The 23,216-nt window shown below is 35.3% G+C and overlaps 1 protein-coding gene across 11 annotated transcripts in view; it reads right to left on the bottom strand.

The window, feature by feature from the left end:
• Positions 1 to 23,216, bottom strand: part of LCORL (ligand dependent nuclear receptor corepressor like) — a 166,750-nt gene that overhangs the window by 2,274 nt on the left and 141,260 nt on the right. For 8 of the 11 annotated variants that reach the window (XM_023253275.2, XM_023253278.2, XM_023253277.2 and 5 more), the window contains 2 exons: positions 18,142 to 22,955; positions 11,630 to 11,656 (listed from right to left, as the gene is read on the bottom strand). The exons of 1 other annotated variant lie outside the window; for it this stretch is intronic. In XM_023253275.2, coding sequence (XP_023109043.2) covers positions 11,631 to 11,656; positions 18,142 to 22,955 — 4,840 coding nt within the window. In that variant the 3' untranslated portion in view covers position 11,630. The remainder of the gene's footprint in view (positions 1 to 11,629; positions 11,657 to 18,141; positions 22,956 to 23,216) is intronic. 2 more of the 11 variants (XM_045056553.1, XM_023253274.2) reach the window with 2 other exon arrangements.

Below are 23,216 nucleotides of genomic sequence, written 5' to 3'. Positions count from 1 at the left end.
GTGTGCAAACTTTAGGCACTACCTATCTACAGAGTACTGAGTAGAAGAACATAGCTATCTTCAAGGGCCAGAAACAGAGGCATTAGAATAATACGAGCTAGAAGGGACCTTTCTAGATAACTCATTTTTAAAATGGGGAAACTAAGGTATAGGAAAATAGAAAAATAAACTGCACTTTTTTGGAGTGTTCTAACCAGATGCATTCAGACTAATATAAGAACCTGCATCTTCAGTTATAACCAAAGCACTTTTCAATTCTATCTTCTATCCCAAATTATTCTGCATTGAGTATCCACTAGAAAGCACTTATGAGGTACAAAGATGGGGAGGTGGACACAGTGCATGCTTTCAGAGAATTTGCAACCTAGAGGAATTTTTTAACAAATATTCCTTTATATTTGTAAGATAAAAAATTGGACTTGTTAGGTTTAATGTCAGGAGGTTATGGGACAATCATATACATTTGTACCAAGTGAAAGATTAATACATGTTCCTCAACTTTTTCTTTTTTAAAATAATCTCTACACCCAATGTGGGGCTTGAACTCATGACCCCGAGGTCGAGTCACATGCTCTACTGACTGAGCCAGCCAGGTGCCCCTCAAATTTTCTTGATGTACTTTTTAAGCTTTTTTTCTTTAGGTTTTGAACAGGAAAATCGGATATTCTTGTATGTCTATGTATTCAACTGTATCTATGGGGTTGATGTCTAGGAGTAGGATAAACTGAGTCACTGGGTGCTTGGGATTCTCCCTCTCAGCCCCTCCCCCAGCTCATGCTTGCGCTCTCTCCCTTTCTCTCAAAATAAACATTTAAATTAATGATTACTGATAATTCTAACAAAAAGAATTTTTAACATATATCTAGCTCTAATAACTCAAACTTGTTTTACTTATTACTAGAGATATGGGATAGTTCATCTCTGTCATACACACAATAAACCTTAATGTGAACTAGCCAAATCACAGGAAACAAATTTTAGTGTGATCAGGACAGGTCTGAAAATATCATTTCTAGAGCAGTTGCTACATGCCAGGCACTATGCTAAAAACCTCCATGACAATATTTTATTCAGTTCTAACCACCATTGAGGCTCAAAGAAGTAAAATGACATATCAAAGTCACTCAACTAGTAAGTGCAAGTTCAGAGTCTAGGATGTATCCCTCTATCCTGCATACGAACTCTTGGGTTGCAATTCTGTCGTGATCCTGCCTTCATGTTAATACCCATTTATCTATTTCTTCAAAATACTTAATGCATTGTTTGGTCTATAGATGTGTTTGGTCTACAGATTTCAGACAGAAAGACATCCTGAAGGCCTACAGCCATAACTGTATCTAGAAAGATATATTTAGAGCATCAAGTTTCCTCATATTTAACTAAATAAGGAGCTATTACATCTTTCAATTTCTCAAGGTAAAAGAAAATATGTTAGGGCATAGACATGGTTTTTGATAGCTACCAAAAGAGTATTCTTTAGCTTAAGGGTTTCAAGAAACAAGTTAATCTTTTCAAAGGGAGAAAAGTCAGCTGTATGCATGGGTAAACTGAATTCTGGTATACGATTTGGAATTAGAACAGTTACTTAATGTACATGAAACTACTGAATTTGAACTCATTTGTTTTAACTCCAAATTCCGAGTGACTGGTTTATTTCCTCTGGAAATGATGTCATCTAATGTTAAGTCAGTAGAAATTTACTGAATAGCTATTATAGCTATACCCTGAGCCTGATTCTCCTCAAATCTATCCAAATCAATAGAGTTGTTAAATGTGCAAAACTAGATCAGAGAACCTTTATGAAGTCATCAAGTGTGTTCCCATGTTTCTGATGTAGTAAGAAGTTAGAAAAATGAAATCCTTGGTCTACTGGACTCTAACCGCTACCTACCCAATATATTAAGAATATAAAATAGTGTGATGGTGTCTGTCTTCAAGGGTTTTCCAGTTCGGTAAGGAGGCAGAAGGGAGAAGTATTCACGAATTACCAAAATAAAAAGCAGTACACAGTAAATACAGAAGAGGTAACTAAAGACTAAGGGATAACAGAGAAGGGAACTTAATCTTAGCAGTGGCGAGACTGGGGAAAAGTCATTTGAAATAGGCCTAAAGGGGTAAGGATTTTAGTAAACTGGGAAGGAGGGAGGCTTTGTAGAGCCTAAGTTCTGATTCCAAATCAAATCACTCACCTGCTAAGTGTACATTTCCTAAACTCTAAGCTTCAATTTAACTGGAAAGTGAAGATAATGAGAGTACCCACCTCTTGAGGGAAATGTGATTAGTAAATGAGTTTATATAAAGCAGGTGGCATACAGAAGGCATGTAAAATGCCTGGCTGAACACATAATAAGGACTCAATAAATGTTAATATTAGTACTACTAACAAAAAGTCAAAAGATACATGTGTGGGATAAAAGATGACAGATATGTGTGTAATTTGTTTCTGCAACTGTACAACCATTTAATTTAAAATCTCTGGGCTTAAAGGGGTGGGGTGAGGGATTCAAATTAAGAGCCGTAGGGATCTAGCCAGTTAAACATGGTCTACCAGCAGACCATGAGGTCAAAGGTATGAGTAAATCCTTTCTTTTGCCGGCAAACTCTGTTAAGAGTTAGGTTGTACAGATTTTTTGTTTTTAAAGACTTAATTTATCTCAAGAGTAAAATTTCTTTTTGGTAGAATACTGAAGAATTTAAAGGCCTTGGCAGATTGTTAAGTGGTAGATTTTAAGTCAGACATTTTTTCTGACTTGCTTTTGATTATTTGATGTAGTTATGTGGAGGAACAGAAGAACCTGGCGGTTAAGAGTAAGACTTTGAAGTCTCATATTCTTGAATTAGAATCCTAGATTTGCAATTTACTCCAACCAATTTTAGGAGAATTACTTTAATATAAAGATTAGCATATCATGTGCTTAACTAGTAAGGGTTATTGTGATTATTAGAGCAAATCATAATTGGGGATTCACATGAAAACATCTAGAATAAAAAGAATAGTTTCTCCTGATAAATAGATCTACCTGAATTTTTATTTGAAGGAATAGAATGAAAGAATACAATGAGGGAAATTATAGTCAGAGCAAAGGCACAAAACCAATTCTCTTCAGAAATCAATGAACATTTTGCACTGCTGTGTGATTTAGAAGTGATCAATGGCCATGTAAGGACAAAACATTTACCTGAATTTCTTAATTAACTTGTATATTAAATTAGTATAACACAGCTGTGCCTAAAGCAGTATCTTACATATAACAGGTATTCAGATATTCAATAAATACACAAATGTGATTTACATACATTCATAAAAAATAAAATGGGAAATTTTAGTACTAAATTAATGTGATATTAAAAGCAATTAGCAGTTATTAATCTAAAATAATGCCAACCAATTGTGAAAGGTTGCTGAGCCTGACATGACTTAGAATGATTTTAGACCCTGTTCACATCTGCCTTCTGAGGAACTTAACAATGATTATAATCAATGATCCCTTTTTTTGTTTTTTGTTTTTTTTTTAATATACCATCTGTGGCAGATTAATTGCATTCACAGCCCAAATTCTTCACCCATGCCTATACTTACTCTTTATCACTTTGCAATGTCCTCTCATTCTGGCCTCACCCATGTGACTTGCTTGGGCCGATAAGATGTTAGTTAACAAGTATGAACTGTAAACTGGCGGAGGCATGCAAGCTGAAGCATGAGAAACTACTTGGTCACTTATGCTCCCTCGTATACCTCTGCTTTTGCCAGGAGAGCACTGCCTGGGCTGGCCTGCAGAATGCGTGGGAGGTATGGCGCAGGGCTAAGGTGTCACAGCTGGTAGCCAGCTGGTACAAAGGCATGTGAGGGAGCCTGGCCCAAATCAAAAGAACCTCTTAGCCTTATTTGCCAGTCCCAAATATAGGAGTGCAGTAGGTGCTCATTTACTTTCAGGCAGTAAGTTTTCGGGTGGTTTGTAATACAGCATTGTTGTAGCAATAGATAATGATTAAACAAGTGCAAGGTCTCTCATTCCTTAAAAAACAAAACTTCACTCAATCTTTTATTTTCTTCATGTTTAGAGCTAGATTACTTTAATGAATTATCCTATACTTGATATCACCATTTTCTTATCTCCTATTCTTAACCTACTCCAGTCTGGCTTCCAGGCCCTTTCATTCCACAAAAACACCTACTAAAGTCACCAATGAATTGATAAAGCTAATGAATGATCCTTAATTTTTCAACTATTTTGCCTTCCTAACAACATTCAATACTAATGGCCATTTCCTCTGCTACAGACTGAACCGTGTACCCCCCAGATTCATATGTTGAAGCCCTAACACCCTATATTAAGAAATACAGGGCCTTTAGGAGGTAACTAAGGTAAAATGAGGTCACAATCTGAGTCCTAATTTGATGGGTTTGTTGTCTCCATAAAAGGAGAAGAAGACACCAGAGAATGGGAAGGTAGCTATGTGCAAACCAGCAAGAGACCCCTCACCAGAAACTGAACCCTCCAGACCTTGATCTTGGACTTTCTAGCCTCCAGAACTGTGAGAAAACAAATCTCTGTTTTAAGCCATGCAGTCTATGGTATTTTGTTATGGCAGCCTGAGAAGAGTAAACCTCTTTCTTGAAACTCATTTTTCTTGGATTTTGATACAAAACACAATACTGGCTTCCTTTTTCCTCTTCCTTTTACTCCAAGTCATCCTATTCTTGGATTGCCGGAGACCAGCTCCAGCAGTCAGGGTTCCTGATGGGATGGGTGGACGTCGGCGAAGGAAGTCACACTTCAGTTTCTGCACATCAGCTTTTATTGTAGGTAGCGAAGGAGTTATTTATCACTTGGGGACCGGAGTCTTAACAGGTGGGGGATAACTAATTCTACATGATAGGCATAGACAGGCATGTGTGCACCGACATATATAGTCTCACATGATTATATAACATGATTATTAGCAGGGAAAGGAGAAGGTACAAAGTTCACAGAAAGTTCCGCAAAGGTTATTTCCTCAATTTACATAAGGTGGATACAATGAAAAGAAATCTTTAACAATGTCACAAACAGGGTCATTTATCTTATTACAATTCTCGTGTAAGGTTCACCAGGTTCTCAGGGTCATGATAACTTTTCTAAGAAGCTTTACAATGTTGTTGTGTTCATATTAGGGTACAGGTCGTCTTCTAATCCATTGTACACTTCACAATGGCAACCTTTAGGATTAGTCATAAACTTAGAACACAATACATTGCCAGGGGCAACATCCAAACATATCTTTGACTAATTTCCAAGGAACTTTCCAAGCAGTATATCTAGTACTAGTAAGATGACTCACAGAATAATATTTCTGATTATAAATGAACCCAATACAAGGTGATTGAAAACCCCCTTTCAATTTCCTCTGGCAAAGTCCCCTCATCCCATAATTAGTATAAGGACCCCAATCACTACACATACACATCCTATCATTAGGATCTAGTAAATATTTTACATATGTCTCCAGTTTCCAGGCTTCCCCATAGGTGAAAAGGAGAATAGAGAGTAAAAGCAAAACTAGCAGCAGGCGGTTTGGCGACGGGTCACTGCCTTGCAGTGATTCCCGAGAGAGGACCTTTGTCCTCATGGCAGCGCAGAATGAGACTTCATTCGGCTGGTCGAGAGAGGACCTTTGTCCTCATGACAGCGCAGAATGAGACTTCATTCGGCTGGTTCCTTCATTGGATGGCTTAGAATTTCTTAAGGCCAAATCCCAGGCTTCCTTTTCTTCTTCTATAATCTCTGTTTAGGGGTTCTCATCCATACTCAGTTTCAGTTATCAAAGATCTCACAGACATCTCAACTCATCCCACAGTTCACTCATTACTTCTTCAGAAAGGATTTCCCTGTGTACTCAACCTAAAGTAACTACTCCTAGAAAACTCTTTATACCATCTAATTTCATTGACACAGAACTTAAACTGCTTATGTTTTTCCTCCCTCCAGTTAAAATACAAGTTTGATGAGAGTACAACATATTGGTCTTGTTCAACATATTATTTCCAGCACCTTGCATATAGAAACTGGATAAATATCTGTCAAAAGAATAAATCTAGACTTCTGCTTCTGGCCATGATGAAGTAACAGGAACAAAAATATATGAAATATTTTTAAGACCATGGATGAAAGAAAGTACAGGATGACAGTGACCCCTGAAAGAAGGGAACAAAGGAGTTAAGTCATAACACTTGCTCTGGCTTACTGCCTTAATAGTTTCCAGGCTGCAGTATAGGAAGAGGAATCCAAAGGAAGCTTGGAAGCCTTCCTGAGATGAGAGGACAAAGTTTGGAGGTGAGGGAGACCAAGGCAACTAGAGTCTGTGGGGCAGATAACAGGAGACAGAGCTGCACTGACAGTGCCCGAGAGCAACATTGGTTTCCCTGGAATCTGTAGATAAATACTGATCAGTGCATGAATGTTTCCCAAGGCTGTGAAAAAGACCACTGAAAAGGACCAGCTGGAAAATCCCCAGAGGCCATATAGGACTGGATAAAATTTGTGTTCCCACCAGCAAGAATGGATAAATCTCCTAATACATACGGCATTGAATAGGTATTGGTAGTGCCTCACTAGTGGGGGTAAAATTAGCCCTAGAGCAGGATTTCTCAACCTCAGCACTACTGACATTTGGGGCTGAGTGATTCTTTTTTGTGGGGAGCTGTCTTACTATGCACTGTAGAATGTTTAGCAGAATCACCGGCCTCTACCCACTAGGTGTGACAATCCAAAATGTCTCCCTATGTCACCAATTATCCCCTGTAGGACATCCCCTGGTGAGAACCACTGTCCTAGACTATAGGCTGCCTATCAATGCCCAAAAGCAAGATTTGAAAGGATAAAGATTTTTCTTAAGTTTGTGGTGTCTCAGAACAGAGCCCCAAAACATTGAAGGCACTGTAAAAACAAACAACCCCAGCACAAAATGTAAAACTGACGATGTCTAGCATCCAATCCAAAATTACCAGGCATGTACAAAACAGGAAAATATCCAAAATGAGGAGAAAAATCAATCAGTAGGAACTGATAAATAATACAGATTATAAAATTAGCACACAAGGATGTTCATGCAGCTATTTAAAATATACTCCATTATAGTCAAGAAGCTGAGGAAAGCATGAGCATGAGGGGAAATATAGTAGATACAAAGAAGACTAAATTTAAACTTCTGGAGATGAAAATATAATTTCTGAAATGAAAATATCCTGGGTGTTATTAACAGCAGATTAGACAACCCAAAGAAAAGGTTATCAAACTTAAAAACATAGAAATAGCATAATCCAAAATGAAACATAAAAAAAATGAACAAAGGGGTGCCTGGGTGGCTCAGTCGATTGAATGTCTGTCTCTTGGTTTTGGCTCAGGTCATGATCTCATGGTTTGTGAGCTTGAGCCCTGCATTAGGCTCTGTGCTGACAGTGCAGGTTGGGATTCTCTTTATCTCTCTCCCTCTCTCTGCCCTTCCTGCATGCTCTCGCTCTCAAAATAAATAAATAAACTTAAAAAAATTAACAAAAATGAGTAGGTGTCAGTGATCTATGTAACAAAATACATGTGATTGGAATCCCAAAAGGAGAGTAGAGACAAGAGGGATAGGAACATACTTGAAGAAAGTATGGCTGAAATATTTCCAAATATGATAAAAACTCCCATATCCAAGTAGTTAAAAAAAACTCCAGGTAGAAAAAACATAAAGGCAACAAAGCCAAACCCATTTATAATCAAACTGCTGATAACCAGTGATAAAATCTTACAAAGAACTAGAGGAAAAAACAATAGAGTAGCAAATATAAGAATGACAGCAGACTTCTCTTCAGAAACAATGCAAACTAAATGACAGTGGAGCAACATCTTCAAAGTACTAAAAAGTATATGGTCACATTTGAATTTCATATTCAGCAAAAATATCTTTCAAAACAAAAATGAAATGAAGACTTTTTCAGACATAAAAAGGCAGGGCTGAGTGAATTATTAAACAGCAAACCCACACAACAAGAATTGCTAAAGGAAGTTTTCAGGCAGAAGTAAAATGACATCACATAGAAACCTGGATTTGTACAAAAGAATGAAAAGCAACAGAAATGGAAAATTCATGGAGAAAATACTTTTCCTATTTTGAAAACCTCTTTGAATAACTGTACGGAGGAAAAATAATAACAATATATTGGAAGGATTATAACATTTATGGAAGCACAACATATGACAATAATAATAGCACAAAGGCTTGGAGGGAGGAAAGGCACATGTACTGTAAAGTTCTTAAGATTATACATGAAGTAATATAATGTTATCTGAAGGTAGTTTATAGTAAGTTAATGATATATAGGGTAAACTTGACAGCAAGTACTACTTAAAAACTAAGAGATTAAATAGAATAATAAAATATATTCAACTTGTCTAAAAGAAGGCAAGAAAAGAGAAAAAGGAACTAAATAATAGTTTGGACAAACAGAAAATAGAAAGTTGGGCTATTATCAAAAAGACAAGAAATAACAAGTATTGGTGAAGATGTGGAGAAAAGGCAAACCTGTGTACTATTAGTGGGAATGTAAATTCACATACCCAATATAGAAAACAGTATGGATGTTCCTCAAAAAATTAAGAATAGAACTACCATATGATCCACAATTCCATTTCTGGATATTTATCCAAAAAATGAAAATAACTTGAAAAGATATATGTACTCCCCATCATGTTCATTGCAATATTATTTATAATAACCAAGATATGGAAACAACTTAAGTGTCTATCAATGGATGAATGGATAAAGAGAATCCTTTCTCTCTCTCTCTCTCTCTCTCTCTCTCTCTCTCTCTCTCACACACACACACACACACACACACACATACACTAGAATATTATCCAAAAAGTAAGGAAATCTTGCCATTTGCAACAACATGGATGGACATTGAGGGCATTATCGTAAGTGAATTAAGTCAGAGAAAGACAAATATCAGATGATTTCACTTATATGTAGAATCTAAAATAACAAAAACCAAAATCAACCAAGCTCACAGATACAGAAAGCAGACTGGTGGATGCCAGAGGTGAGAGCAAAATGGGTGAAGTGAGTCAAACTTCTAGTTATAATACAAATAAGTCATGGGGATGTAATGTATACATGGTGGCTGAGTATATAATAATACTGTATTGCATATTTGAAAGTTGCTAATAGATTGTAAAAGTTTTCATCACAAGAAAAAAATTGTAACTATGGTGACAAATATTAGCTAGACTTATTTGGTGATCACTTCACAATCTATACAAATATATATCATTATGTTGTACACCTGAAACTAATATGTTGTATGTCAATTATACCTCAATTAAAAAAATAAAGTTGGCTGACTCAAACAACCACATCAAAAGTCACATGAAATGGAAAATGGTATATAAAAAGGCAGAGATTGTCAGACTGAATGAGAAAGCAAGCCTCAAGTGTATGCTGCCTCAAAGAAACTCACTTTTAATACAGACACATATAGGTTAGAAATAAAAGTGTGGGAAAAGATATACCATGTTAAAACTAGGGAAAAGTATGATGGAATAACTATCAGACAAAAAAAGATTTCAGACCAAGGAATACTTCTAGAGATGAAGAGGTTAGTTTCATATGAAAAAGGAATAAATACATCAAAAGTACATAAAAATTCCAAATGTATATGCACCTAATAACAGAGCTTCAAAATACATGATGCAAAACCTGATAGAACTAAAAGGATAAATAGGAAAATCTAGAATCATAGCTGCAGATTTCAAAATGTTTCTCTCAAGAATAAATATAAGTAGACTGAAACTCAGGAAGGATGTGAAAGAGTTGAACAGCACTATCAACTTGCTTAAAGGAACACTCCACCCAGCAGCAGCAGAATGAACATTATTTTCAAGAACACAGAGAACAGTTATTAAAGTAGATCTGGATAGACTCTGGACCATAAAACAAATCTCAATAAATTCAAAAGAATTAAAATCATACAAAGTATATTTTATAAGCATAGCAGAATCAAATTAGAAATCAGTAAGAGAAAGGTATCTGGAAAATCCCTAAATATTTGAAAACTGAACAATACATCTCTAAGTAATCCATGGGTTAAATAAAAAACTACAAGGGAAATTAGAAAATATTTCTAATTTAATGGAAATGAAAATACAGCAGAGCAAACTTTGTGGACTATAGCTAAAGTGGTATTTAGAGGGTAATTTATAACACAATGATCATATTAGTAAGGAATTAATCTTCTTTCCACCACAACACTCTACACTCTATACCAATGGTTCTCAAAGTGTGGTCCTTGGGTCAGCAAAATAAGCATCACTTGGGCCCCACTACATACCCTATTGAAACAGAAAGTGCTTGGAGCCTAACAATTTCTTTTTCAATAAGCCCTCCTGGTGATTCTCATGGACACTAAAGTTTGTAAAGCATTGTTTTCAAGTAGCACAGTTCTCATTAGGACCACCATGATGGTCTACGCCTTCATTCATGCCCTCTACCATTCATGTTTCACAAGGCAGTCAGATCCTTTAGGAAGGAGAATCTGATGATGTCATATACCTTCCCCATCCACTCCCAATTTCAGTCTCTACTTTAAGAGCAATGGGAAGCTATTGGAAACACATAAACATGACTTATGAGAAGTCTATGGTCTATCTTTCACCTACTCCTCAATCTTTACATCTGACACCATGCTCCTCCTTTCTCTTTTGACCCAAGACACACAGTCATTGTCTTACCTGCAAAGAACACCATGCTGTACTTTTTCCACATGCAACTCTTCCTGAAAGTCAGTCCTCTCCCCTCCCTGCCCAGTTGTCTGCTACTTGGCCTAGTTAATTCCTACTCACTCTTCACAGCTCAGTTCAATGGTCAATTTCCTTAGAGAAGTCTTCTCCTTATAGGGAGAAGGAATTCTTATAGTACCCAAAAAGAATTCTTTACTACCACCTACAGTTATGAACTTGTAAGATTTGTGTAACTATTTTACTCAATGTCTGCCTCTCCTAATAAACTTGAACCATGAGGACAGAACAATACCTGGTTTTGTCCCCCATTTTATCCTACATATAGCCTAGCATATTGCCTGGCACATAGGAGATATTTTTTGAAGAATAAATTAATGGGGTCTATCCAGTTTTCTCTGTTTCTATATATAGAAACAAAGTAGCAAGAAATGAATTTTCCAGATTGCCTGGAATTGGAATGGGGGTGGGGTAGGAAAAATAAGCCAAGGTCTTATTTAAATTAAACAAAAACAATCAAGAAAAAAACTGGCAGGATGAAACATTCAGATACCTACTCTGACTCCCCTCCCATAATTAAACAATAGGTGAATTCAATAGAGTTAGCATTATAATCACAGAATGCTCAGCTCCTCTACAAAGAAAAGTGTTTACTGCCTAGGAAAAATGAGGTGGGGGGGAAATGGAAGCTAGGGGAGCTGAACTAAGAATTCCAAATTCCTAAGTGAAGAAATAAAGAAGAAAACCAGGGTAGAGAAGGGGGAAAGAGAACACTTGAGGAAGGAATTTAAGGTATAAAGCACTGAAATCACTTTAACAGGTGGCAGCCACTGGTAAAGGAAGAGAGGGAAGGTGACCCTTGCACTTACCTCAGATAGACAAAGCAGGTCTGGAGGCTGCGGGGAGAGAATAAAGATTTACAAAAACAGAATAAAACTGCCACTATGGCTCCCCCAGCACCACTCTGCTGGATAAAGATAGGTCTTGTCCCATAGAGATAAAGCAAAACAAAACAACTACAAGTCAGAAATGTATTGTGCAGGAGGAGGGAGAGGATGGGGTGTTGGAAATAAACTGGACATAATAACTTTAATCTACTTTTAAAAATCCAATGACTTTTTCTAGCCACATACTAAATTCTACTGATATAAACGGGTCAGCAAACTTTTCCACCAAGGGCCACGTAATCAGCAGTTGAAGTTTTATGGGCTTTACACAATTACTCGGTTAAGCTTGTGTGGCACAAACACCAGTAGACAATATATAAGTGAATGAACATGGCAGTGTTACAATAAAACTTACTTACAAATGGGCCATGGGCCAGACTCCCTGATTTAGATAATCTTATGTTTGAAAATACTTCTATACTTCATACCAACTAATAATAGAGATCAACCAAATTATCTTTCTTCAAATTATACTATGTTGCCAAAGTAAAAATAATTTGACTTTTTAAAAAAAATAAGTTCCCTGAGTTCCTTTGTAGCTCTGATATCCAACACAATGCCTAACAGATCAAAAGAAAAAGTATCTAATTTGTTGAATAAACTGAATGGTTTTTCCATGAAAGATGCAGGATAATTAGTGAAGCAGAATACTGTGAAAAACTAAGTAATGGTTGACAAAGCAACAGGATATAAAATATCCAAGAAAAATTCTAAGAAAAAACATCAAGACAGGGGATTATCTAAGTCACTGTTCTATATTTTTTAATAAAGTATTACAGCAAGAGTTAGAAACTCTTCAAAACCTAAAACTCTTCTCCTTACTCAGGAAACTATATAGAGCAGTGTTTTCCAATTATGTTTCCCAAACTGCAGGATATAAAAAGTTGTGATATATAAAGTGTGAAGAATGCAGTTTAACATTCAATGGGGCGCTGTGATTCAATAGGCATAGGAAAGAGAACTCAGCATTTCCCAAAGCTATTGGACCACAGAACCAGGACCACAGATGCAGGACTACTGCATCTTGGACTCTGTATCTGGAATGCTTGTGTAGCAAACTAGATTAAGGTGACAGTGAGTCATCTAGAAATGTTTATCAAAATGAAATTTAGAAAATCATCTACTCTGTGCTTCACAGTTCTTCCATTAAATAATTATGAAGCTGAATAATAGCACATGAAAAAATGCTAACTCTAGATTTTATGTGAAAATGTTTAGGCTATTCTGTGCCAAGGTATGCCTCAACCATACAAATCTAAAAGGACATTTTGAGTTAGGACGCAAAAAATGTGGTAAACCATTCATGACCAGGACCAGAGGAGAATGCATGGTTGGCTTCAGTTTCAGGTAGCTAAAGGAGTATACTGTTAGTTAAAAATCACCCATCAGTTATATACCTGTGTGAAAACCAGAATGCTGAATGGGAAAATGTGTATTTGGTCATTTTTGAGGACAGATGACAAAACAGGAGACGCTGACAAACTGAGCTGTTGTAGGTCATCTCAATCTAATTCAAAGTATCAATTTGAATTCTGAATTTTTACAGCAAAATTTGATGTTTTAGATGATACACTGAGTATAGCAACCTCAAGCCCACATAAGTTATTCTAGTCTGAAAATTTCCTTAAATGTGTCCAAAGTAAGCTTATTTACACCCAGATATTGGTCAATTAGGAAAGGCACATATTTACTTGGTAACTCAAAAGACACTGATATTCAAAAGTTCTTAATATTTTCAATAGCCACACTCCATTTTAGGCCATAATCACCTCAAAAATCATCTCTTACAGCTAGCCTTTCACACACCCCATTTTATCCTCCCCCCCTCAAATTTATACTGTGTGCTATTATCAGAAAAGACCCTCTAGAATTAGAATTACACTTTGATCATATAGTTTCTCATCACTATTCACAGAATGAATTCTAGGCTTGATTTCTTTGTTTACTGGTGAATCCGATTGACCCAACTGAATCTAAGGGCCCACCTTTGTCCAAGCTTACGTTCTGGCAGCTGAGATAAAAGTCACAAAGCTGTCAAATCCTGTTATTTCTTGAGATAAATTTCAAATGTTACCTACTTTGTACAATGCCCATCATATTACCCTTAAATTATGTCTGGTCTCACTGAAAATAGATCTAATAGCCTCAATATTCTGCCCATGAATTTGTAAACTGATTTACATCCCCATATGCTGTTCCCACCATTCTCATGTTTTAAGAGAGAATGACTCTTCTGGCCAAAATCCATCTATCTAATGATGGCCCATAATGTCCAATAATCAACTCTGGCGCTTCACTCCATTTCCACTGCTTGCCATCTCATGTTTGTATCTTCAACCTTTCATTTTCTACTGGCTTCTTCCCATTGGCATCTAAATTTTTTTAAAACCAGTCTTCATTAGAGCTTCCTCTCGCTATCTCCCTATCTCCTCTCCAGTCATAGCCACTTAGTTTTCTGTGTTAATTTTCTTCACTTCCTCTTCCTGCATTAACTCAATCATAAGATTCTCACTGCATTTCCCCGCTAAAACCAAAATCATTACAATAACCTTTGTGCTACCTTAAATGGAAATGTTTCAGGGCTTAACTGACCTCTCATCAACAGTTTACACTTGTTTTATCCCTTCTTAAAACACATTTCCTTTCTACCACACTCTCCTGCCTTTCCTCTTACTTTCTGACTAGCCTCATCAGTCTCCTTCTGTGTATATCTTTTTTTTCTTTTTTTCTTTTTTCTCTGTGTATTTGGGGATCAGATCCTAGACTCTTCCCATTTTACGCTGAATAATCTATTCCACTCTCATGACTTCAGTTATTATTGGACTCCAAAATCTTTATCTCTAGCTCAGACCTCTTTCCCATATTAACCACAGTTGACCCTTTAACAACACAGGTTTAAACTGCATGGGTTCACTTACACGCAGATTTTTTCCCATAAAGATATATGCATTATTGTAAATGCATTTTCTCTTCCTTATGATTTTCTTAATAAAATTTTTTCTCTAGCTTACTTTCTTATAGTAATACTGTATATAATACCTATAACAGAAAAATATGTGTCAATTGACTCTTCATGTTATCAGGAAGGCTTCAGGTCAACAGGATATTGGTAGTTAAGGTTTTGGGGAGTCAAAAGTTACATGCAGATTTCTAATGCACAGAGAATCAGTACCCCTAACCCCTGCATTGTCCAAGGGTCTACTGTGATTACTTCCTAAACAACTCTCTTGGACATACTACTTAAATTCCTTATGTCTAAAACTGCACACTCCGAATGTTCTCTTATATCTCAGTGCATGTTACTATCATCTATTATCTACATGTTCAAACTCAAACCTGGACATTACCCTTTATTCCTCTACTCTCTTAGACATACTGATACTATTTCAGAGACCTCTGTCAAATATATCTATTCTATTCTCCTCTATTACTGCCACTGTTAGGGTTTGAAACATTTTTTTCGTTAATTGATGTTGGCCCCACAATTTGGGCTATGCTTCCTTCAGTAGCTTTATTTTTTGCCATTTTTCCATCCATGCCCTGCCCTATTCTTCATTCCTTTTTTATGCCTCAGCTTTATGAATTAAATTACTCAGTGTTCTACTAGCCTGCTCTGTCACCCAACTTTTCCACATGCAGTTTGCTCTACCAGAAAAACTCCTCTCCTGACTGCTAATACTTTGGCAGCCTTCACATCTCAGCTTGGATGTGACTTTGTAAGAGTCCTTGCCTAATTTTCTAAACATGGGTTCAACTTCTGTCCTATATATTTCTATAAGCTATCTCTCTCCCCAGTCACAGCACTCCACTTTCTACTGTAATTGCCTATTCACTGTCCCCCATGAAAATGATAAACTCCATGAGAACACAAACCATGACTTTAACCATTCTATCCCTTTAATTAGTAGTAATATAATATCCCACTTAAAACATAAGATATACTCTATTTGTTGAGTACATACATACAAGTCTTGTTTTCTTATTTAGATGGAAAGGGAACTTTCTGAACTTCCTATGGTGTCTAAGAGCATATTGTAGGCATTCATTAAGTATTTACTGAACTAAGAATAGGACAGAATTGCACTTCTTTGCTTTCCATGTCTACAATTGATATATAGTAGTACAAATGTAGTGAAGTATAAATTCTAAAATTCCTATGTATTAAACTTTTATCTGGACAGTAATTTTGAAATGTACAAAAACAAGACACTTATGGTAGAAACAAAACTTTTCATCAATAGAAATATTCCATAATTCATTATATACATTGCCTTATGAATTTTCCTAGAGAACTCCTTGTTGTTAATTAAGACTCTCTCAAATCTCCAATCACTAATTATTCTATGAAGAAGAAAAACACATATAAAACTAATAATGAATTTGTGTCATTTCCAAAAAGGCATTAAGAAGTATGGAATACCAAGAATAATGAGAAAAAAATAACACCTTAAGAAACATTTTAAAATCAGATAAATATAACAAATATTGCTATAAATACAACTCTATAAAAATAATGTCCTTGTTGATTAAAAAAAAAAAGAATGTTAAAAAATAAAGAAGGAAAGTTATCAGTAGAAGATAAATAAAATTTTAAGCAGAACAAGAAATCGTACTAGTAATTTTAAAAATGAGAAAAGGTGAAAAACAACTCTTAACATATGATACTAAAATTTTTAAAATTTAACAGAAGAATTTTGAGATTAATTTGGAAAGTAATATTTAGGCATCTTCCATCTTATTTTTCTTGGGTGATCTCATATTTAGTGAGATAATCATTAAAATAAACTTTATGTTTATAACTTAGGAAGATACAATGGTTAAGAAGCTAAAAGGACAAAATACGGTTCTGTTGTAAAATGAGTTAATGCAAACTGTCTTTGGTAAACTCTAACGACATGAAATGAGAATGATATAAAGAATTAAGAATGAAACACTGCACTTTATACTGCATTCACCACAGTCTTTTAAAAATATGTGTGTGTGGTTTTAGGTGAATTGTAAGTTTTTTTAAAAAATCACTATCAGGCTTCTTCCCTCTTTTCCTGAGATACTATTTGTTATGTTGTTTTTAGTTATCCTGAGGACAAGAAACAAAGGACATTATTTTTAGATTTGATTCATCTTTCATAATGGAGACTCTAATTTGCCCAATAATAAAGCTTTAATCATTGCATGTTGCAAAGTTACAATTTTTATTTAATGCATGTTAAATATTATGGAATAGGTATTTTAAAGTCATTCAATTAATCAAATTTTGGGGGTCATTATAATCATCTACTTATTAAAACTTGAGTTTAATTATTGCTTTTAATATCTTAATATAAGACTCAATAGTGGTTTTTTAGCTTTTAAAAATGTTTTAAAAAGGTAACAAAAATAAAGCCACCAATATCTCCATAAGCCCCTCAAAAAGTCCCCTAAAAATATACAATGTAATAATGCAACCATTTGATAAAATTTCCTTAAATTTACAAATGTAACCTGGCACTCTTTCACATCCTGAACTGTCTAGCACCTATCAAGCAGAGATGGAAATGGCTACATTGGCAATTATGGTGCTCATAATCCTGCTTTGCTAGGTTCTAAGGGTAACAGTCTCCTCAAGGCACCAATGTCAGGCCTGCATAGTAAGTAAAGCACATAATTACTTACTAAAGTTAATTTCCGTTTGCATTCTAAATTTAGCATTACCTTAAAATTACCTGCATATGACTTTCTCCCTTGCTAGGCTATAGATTATCTCTGGAAAGAAATCTCATCTTTATATCCATAGAATCTAGTTCAATGTCTACTATGAAAAAAACTATTCAACAAGTTTGCTTATTTACTGAAGAAAATATCTTGTTCTTTGACTCTATTTAAATATGCGGAGTCTTAAAATGGCTCCCGAATCAGTACCAAAGGGTGTAACAACTTAATGGTGAAAGTGCAACTGATATCCCATAATTATTATATATGTTACAGACCTCATCAATTTAGCAATGAGATAGTCTTTACTTCTTTCCACATGGTCTCAAAGTTATTAATTTATCAAGACAATAAATATATATTATCCTGTAGTGTAGCAGTTAATTTTTAGATAGCTCCTTAGGCACATCTACCATTCAAACTGTTTTCTATATTTTATATTAGATCAAATACAAAAACAGATAATATAACTTGTAAATTAATGATTTGTTTAGAAGCTATGGCTCTACTAAATATATTTTAATTTGTTTAAAATCTTGGACTCATTAAGACGTAGGGAAGCGCACGGGTACATTTAGTAGAACCTAATTTCATTGAGTTTCATACTAGGTGCCAAGAAATTAGGTCATCCAAATATTTTGGAAATAAATTGAAACTAAATCAGCTGTTCCTTTTCTACCCATTATCTCATACTTTACTCAAGGCACCTACAATGAAACTTTAAAATTAAGTAGAGAAAAACTTACCTAGTTGGGATTTTGAATAATAGTTTGCCATTTGTCCACTGTTGCAAGACTGTCGTTTATGTCTTTTTGTTGACATTTCTGTGGTCTTCCATGGCGGTCTTTTTCTTTTGTTCAATTTGCTAAGAACGTCAGAACTATCAGGATTCTTGTCATAGTTAACACATTTATTTAATCTACTATTGTCAAGTTGGCCAGGAAATTTATCGGTTGAAGGACTATTTGTTTTAGCATTTTCTATTTCTTTAGATTGCTTTTTAAAAGAATTTTGCCTAGCAGAATGGGATCTTAAGGTAAAGCGCTTTGATTCTTCTATGTGAGTCTGATGATTAGTTCCACTGCCAATAGATTCAGGAGAGTAAATGATTGTATTTAGTTTAAAAGTATTTCTGTGTTCAAAATAGTTGATCTTCCTCAAAAATATTCTACAATCTTTTAAGGTTTTTGACCTCCAGTTATGTGGACATACATTTCCTAGTCTTGATCCCTTTTCAAAACCTTTTTGGCTGCAATTTGTTCCATTCTCCTTTGCTTCTGTCTTAAAATTATTCTCTAAATTAGCATGTGTTTTCAAGTCAGACATTGCCACCTTCTGTTGCAAAGAGTCATCTCTGATCTCAGGTGGCAAAATAAACTGATTATCTATTGTGTTTTTTCCTTGGAGTGGGATGTCAGCATTTGTTCCCCCCTCAGTCTTTTTTAAAAATTGATTCTGGCAAAAAAATCTTAAGTTCCTTCTTTTAGAGATCCAATCAACTGTTCCATGGTTGTGCGGCTTTCCCTCTCTTTTCCACCTTTCGTGCTGCAACCTCTTAAACTCAGTTCTTTTTAATCTAGCTAATGTTAAATTACTTCTCACATTTAACAGTGGAGAGCTAACTATTTTATGTAGTATATGCAACTTCCCTGCTGATTTTGAAGGAGAAGACAGTGCAAATTTTTTAAAGTGCTTTCTGAAGGGGCTAGTATTAAAATGAGAATATTTGGTCCCTAATTTAATTCCTCTGGTATTTATTACTTCCAAAGGGTTTCGAGCATTTGCTTTTCTAACTAGTGAAAGAGACTGTGTTTCTGTTGTTTGCATAAACCAGATACAGAGTTCATTCAAATCATACTTTTTCCGAAAAAGCATTTTTACAGGTGAAACTTCAAGTTCTAAAAGACAGGTTTCCAAAGGGTTTGCTATTTTGAAATTATCACTTTCAATGCGTTCTCTTTTTTTATGAACACAGTTTTCAGCTTCATCTCCACTCACTTGCACCCAAGCATTTGTTATTTGCTCAAATCTATTGTTTAATTCCTCTAATAAGGAATCATTTGAAGTAGAAGCAGCCCACCACCTGAGCAAAGGGTTTGATGAAATTATAGGGTCCAAGGATACTTCAGAAATGGGTATTAATTTGTTATCTTCCAAACACATTTTTGCATTCTTTGAATTTCTAAGTCCAGGGGTACCTTTTGAAGCTATTTTTATCCTTGACTGCCTATGTTTTTCCTTCTCACTTTTACCTTTCTGCAAATGGAGTTTATATGATTTACGGAGCAGAGTATTTCTATAAATAAGTGAGCTGGAAGATGCTAATGGATGTACGAGATGGAGAGATGGCTTTCTATCCCTAATAGAATGTCTCAAAGGTATAGCAGCAACCATACTTTTTGATCCATTCTTAAATATGTCAGCTTCAGTGTGCCTTGTGTCCATCTTATTGCATTGGTGATCATACTTTTTTTCTTCAGCCAGATTTTTCTCTAATATATTTTCTTGTTCTAAAGGAGGCAAACAGCTGCTAATACTTACTTCTCTCTCCTGAGGTGAAACTCTATTAATAGTCACAGATATGCCAGAGATTTTCACTTTTGCAGGTCTACCAGGCTTCCTAATTACTGCAAAAGGCTTCTGATTTGGTCGGATAATGTTCTTGGAAGGTTGAGGTATCACAGACTTGTTCTTGATGGGCCTAATATATTCAAAGCCAGACCCCAAGATCTCACTTTCAGTAGTCAAAGTTGAAATAGCACTTCTTTCACCTGAGTCAATTTTGTATTCTCTAATATTTCTGAGACTATTACATTCAGTTGGAAAATCAGCATTATTGCTGAAAGATATAACATTGCTTATGTTTACAGTTCCTTCAGAAACATGCCTTTTAGTTCTTCTTGATCTTCCATAAATAACAGTTACGGTAATACTCTTTTTATAGATACCTTCTTTCACTTCTGATAGGAGGGATTCTGGACTTTTCTTTCCAGTACTAGACGATTCATTTTGGCAAATGGTGATGTCTGTTTGATCGGTTTTAGGTTTTGGTGGTCTTCCAATTGGCCGCTTAATTTGTTTCACAACCTGGGGACCTATCTTTTTAGGTCTACCTGGTTTTCGTTTAAAAGATGAATCCGTATCATTGCTTGGATTTTCCTTAGGTTTGTCTTGTGGCTTATCACTGTTCACATCATCTATAAACATTGCAGGGGATTCTGTAGTTTCTTTTGCACAATTAAATTTGTTTAGTTCTCCCTGAAGAGTGTCACTACCATTACGATTAGAACTATAATTTTCAAAGTTAGGATCTGGGATATCCTCATTTGTTTCTGGTTGTTTTTCAATTGCATCATGACTTGGATATTTTTCAGAAGGAAGATCAGCATTTGACTTGGAAGTACCGACTGAAGTTAAAGTATATTTGACTCCTTCATTGCTTTTAACCTCAGATAAAAACATGAGTTTGATAGGACTAGAATAGCTGGAAAAAGAGCTTTCAATGGCCTCGTATTTTGCTGGCACATTTTGAACACCGGAAATCAAGCTACTCGTATCTAAAATAGATGAATTTTCTGGATTATCAAGTCTTTTGCTATTCAAATCTATTGTAGGTGTATGATTGCTTTTGATATTGCTGGCTGCTACCACAGATTTTGATAAACTCTGCTCTTTGCATGTCATTCTGCTTACAGTTAGAGTCATGTTTCTTCCTGCATCTTGATCTTTACCATCAATTTCTATCAATTTCTTGGATGTCTTACATCCTTCAGATAATGAGTGATTATTCCAAGACTTTTTGGCCATATTTATTGTATCTTCCAAACGTTCCACAACAACTTGTAAATTGGAATTCATTGCAATTTTGTTTAGATCTATATTGTGTGAGCTTTCAATTTGAGTATTTTTCACTGGATCTTTTTTTTTTGCAGAATCAGAAATTTTTTTGGCCTTAGGGGATTTTTTGAAAACATAATTATTTGTTACATATATAGAATACCATCCTGGGGGCACAATATGTCGTTTAGTTCTGCTCAAAAGTCCAGGAACATCACTTTTCAAAGGAGTTTTGGTATTCTCCAGTTTTGGATTCTTCCTGTGATTTTGCAAAAGTCTTTTCCCAGCTGCAGATTTCTCCTGTAATTTTGTTATGCTCATTTTCCCAGGGGAAGTTGTCTTAAAGCTTTCTGAAAATGCATCAAAAGCTAAGTTAGTTTCTAAACTATGAAGAGGTAGTTGCAATGACTGCAATGCACAATCTGGTGAAAATGTTTCTGCATGATTATTTTCTTGCAAGCTTTTAGAATTTTGTAAAGACCCTTGGCAATGACAGAATTCCTCTCTGTCCATTGAAAATATCTCATCGTTGCGTGTCAACTTCCTTGAATTTTTTTCAGTATATCTTTTTCTTACAAAATTTTCATCAAGACTGGCAAGTTCTCTTTTTATTTGCAAAGACTGCCTTCTAAACGTGGGTGAATCAGGAGAGTTGTGCACTGAAAGTAAAGTTTCTTGACGCTTTCGAAATCTTGTCTGAATAATTTTATTCTCTACCTTTTTATCATGTTGACTCAGCAATTCCATAAAACTGTAATCACTGGCCTTGGCATTATGCAAGAGAGAAGCTATTAAATCTCTTAATTTTAAATCATTATCTGTATTACAATCACTGCTAGATAATTTTACAAGGTTTCCCATATCTGTAGTTTCTATTGATTTTAATTTTTCATTAATACGATCCATTAAATCTTGAAAAATTACAGTAGTTTCACCTTTTTCCTGATTTGTAGTACAATTACCACTGCCTTCCAGGAGCAAAGAATCCGAGTTGCTGAATTTTTTAGTTTTATGTATTTTACCTTCATGATCAGTCTTGTCACTGTTTATTTCTGCTGGTGTGAGAGAGGGAGGCTGGTTAATGTTTATTTCAAGTCTGTTATTTTCTAAGGCTGAGAGCTCTGAGACAACATCTTTTAATTTTTCAAATCCTTCCGTCTGTACAGGTGATAATGGTGGGGGTGATGGACTTCGAGATCTACAAACATCCTTAAGACTGACTGAAACATCACATATGTCCCTTGATGAAAGAGGAGTGTGAAAGGTTGATTTTGTAGAGTGAATGTTTGGTAATAGTCCAGAACAGCACCTGTGAGAATTATAACTGTTTGCAATTCCTCTATTCACTACTGTCATAATGTGTTCAATAGTTATAGTTTGGCAAGATAAACAATGTAAATCTTTAATACAGACTGGCAGAGGCACAACACCAGGGCTTTGTCTTTCATTTTGTAAATACCCTCTTTCTGCCAGCCTATATTCACAACTACAGAATAGACCATGTAAATCATCTTCAATTAGGGGCTTTTGAGATTCTGAAGACACAGTATATGATGTATTACAATAGCAAAGAGAAGCAGCATTTTGCTCTTGGACTAGAAATTTCAACATGGCCAAAACTTGTTGCTGGTGATGTATGCACAAAGATTCCAAAACTTTGCTTAATGCTGATTTTCCTTTTTCCATTTTAGTAGCTTCCTCTGATTTTGCATCAACAGTTGAACTAAAAATAAAAATCAAACAAAAAATGAATTACAGCAAAAATACCAGTATTATAAGGAGTTATAATTTTAACAGAGTTTGAACAAAAGAAATTTTGGTATTGTGGGACTCCTAACTCCTATAGAGCTGCAACAATGACATCTTGATTATCATTCAGCAAAAATATAATGAAGCACTGATGATAATTAATTTCCTATGGCAAGCATAATAGTCAAAAGAAAGCCCTAGTTTTAGGATACAAAATCTGATTAAAGATAGGATT

The sequence above is a fragment of the Felis catus genome, chromosome B1 (assembly GCF_018350175.1).
Source record: "Felis catus isolate Fca126 chromosome B1, F.catus_Fca126_mat1.0, whole genome shotgun sequence".
NCBI classification, from domain to species: domain Eukaryota; kingdom Metazoa; phylum Chordata; class Mammalia; order Carnivora; family Felidae; genus Felis; species Felis catus.
Note: the sequence above shows the minus strand (reverse complement) of the source record. Positions and strands in the feature narration are given on the sequence as shown.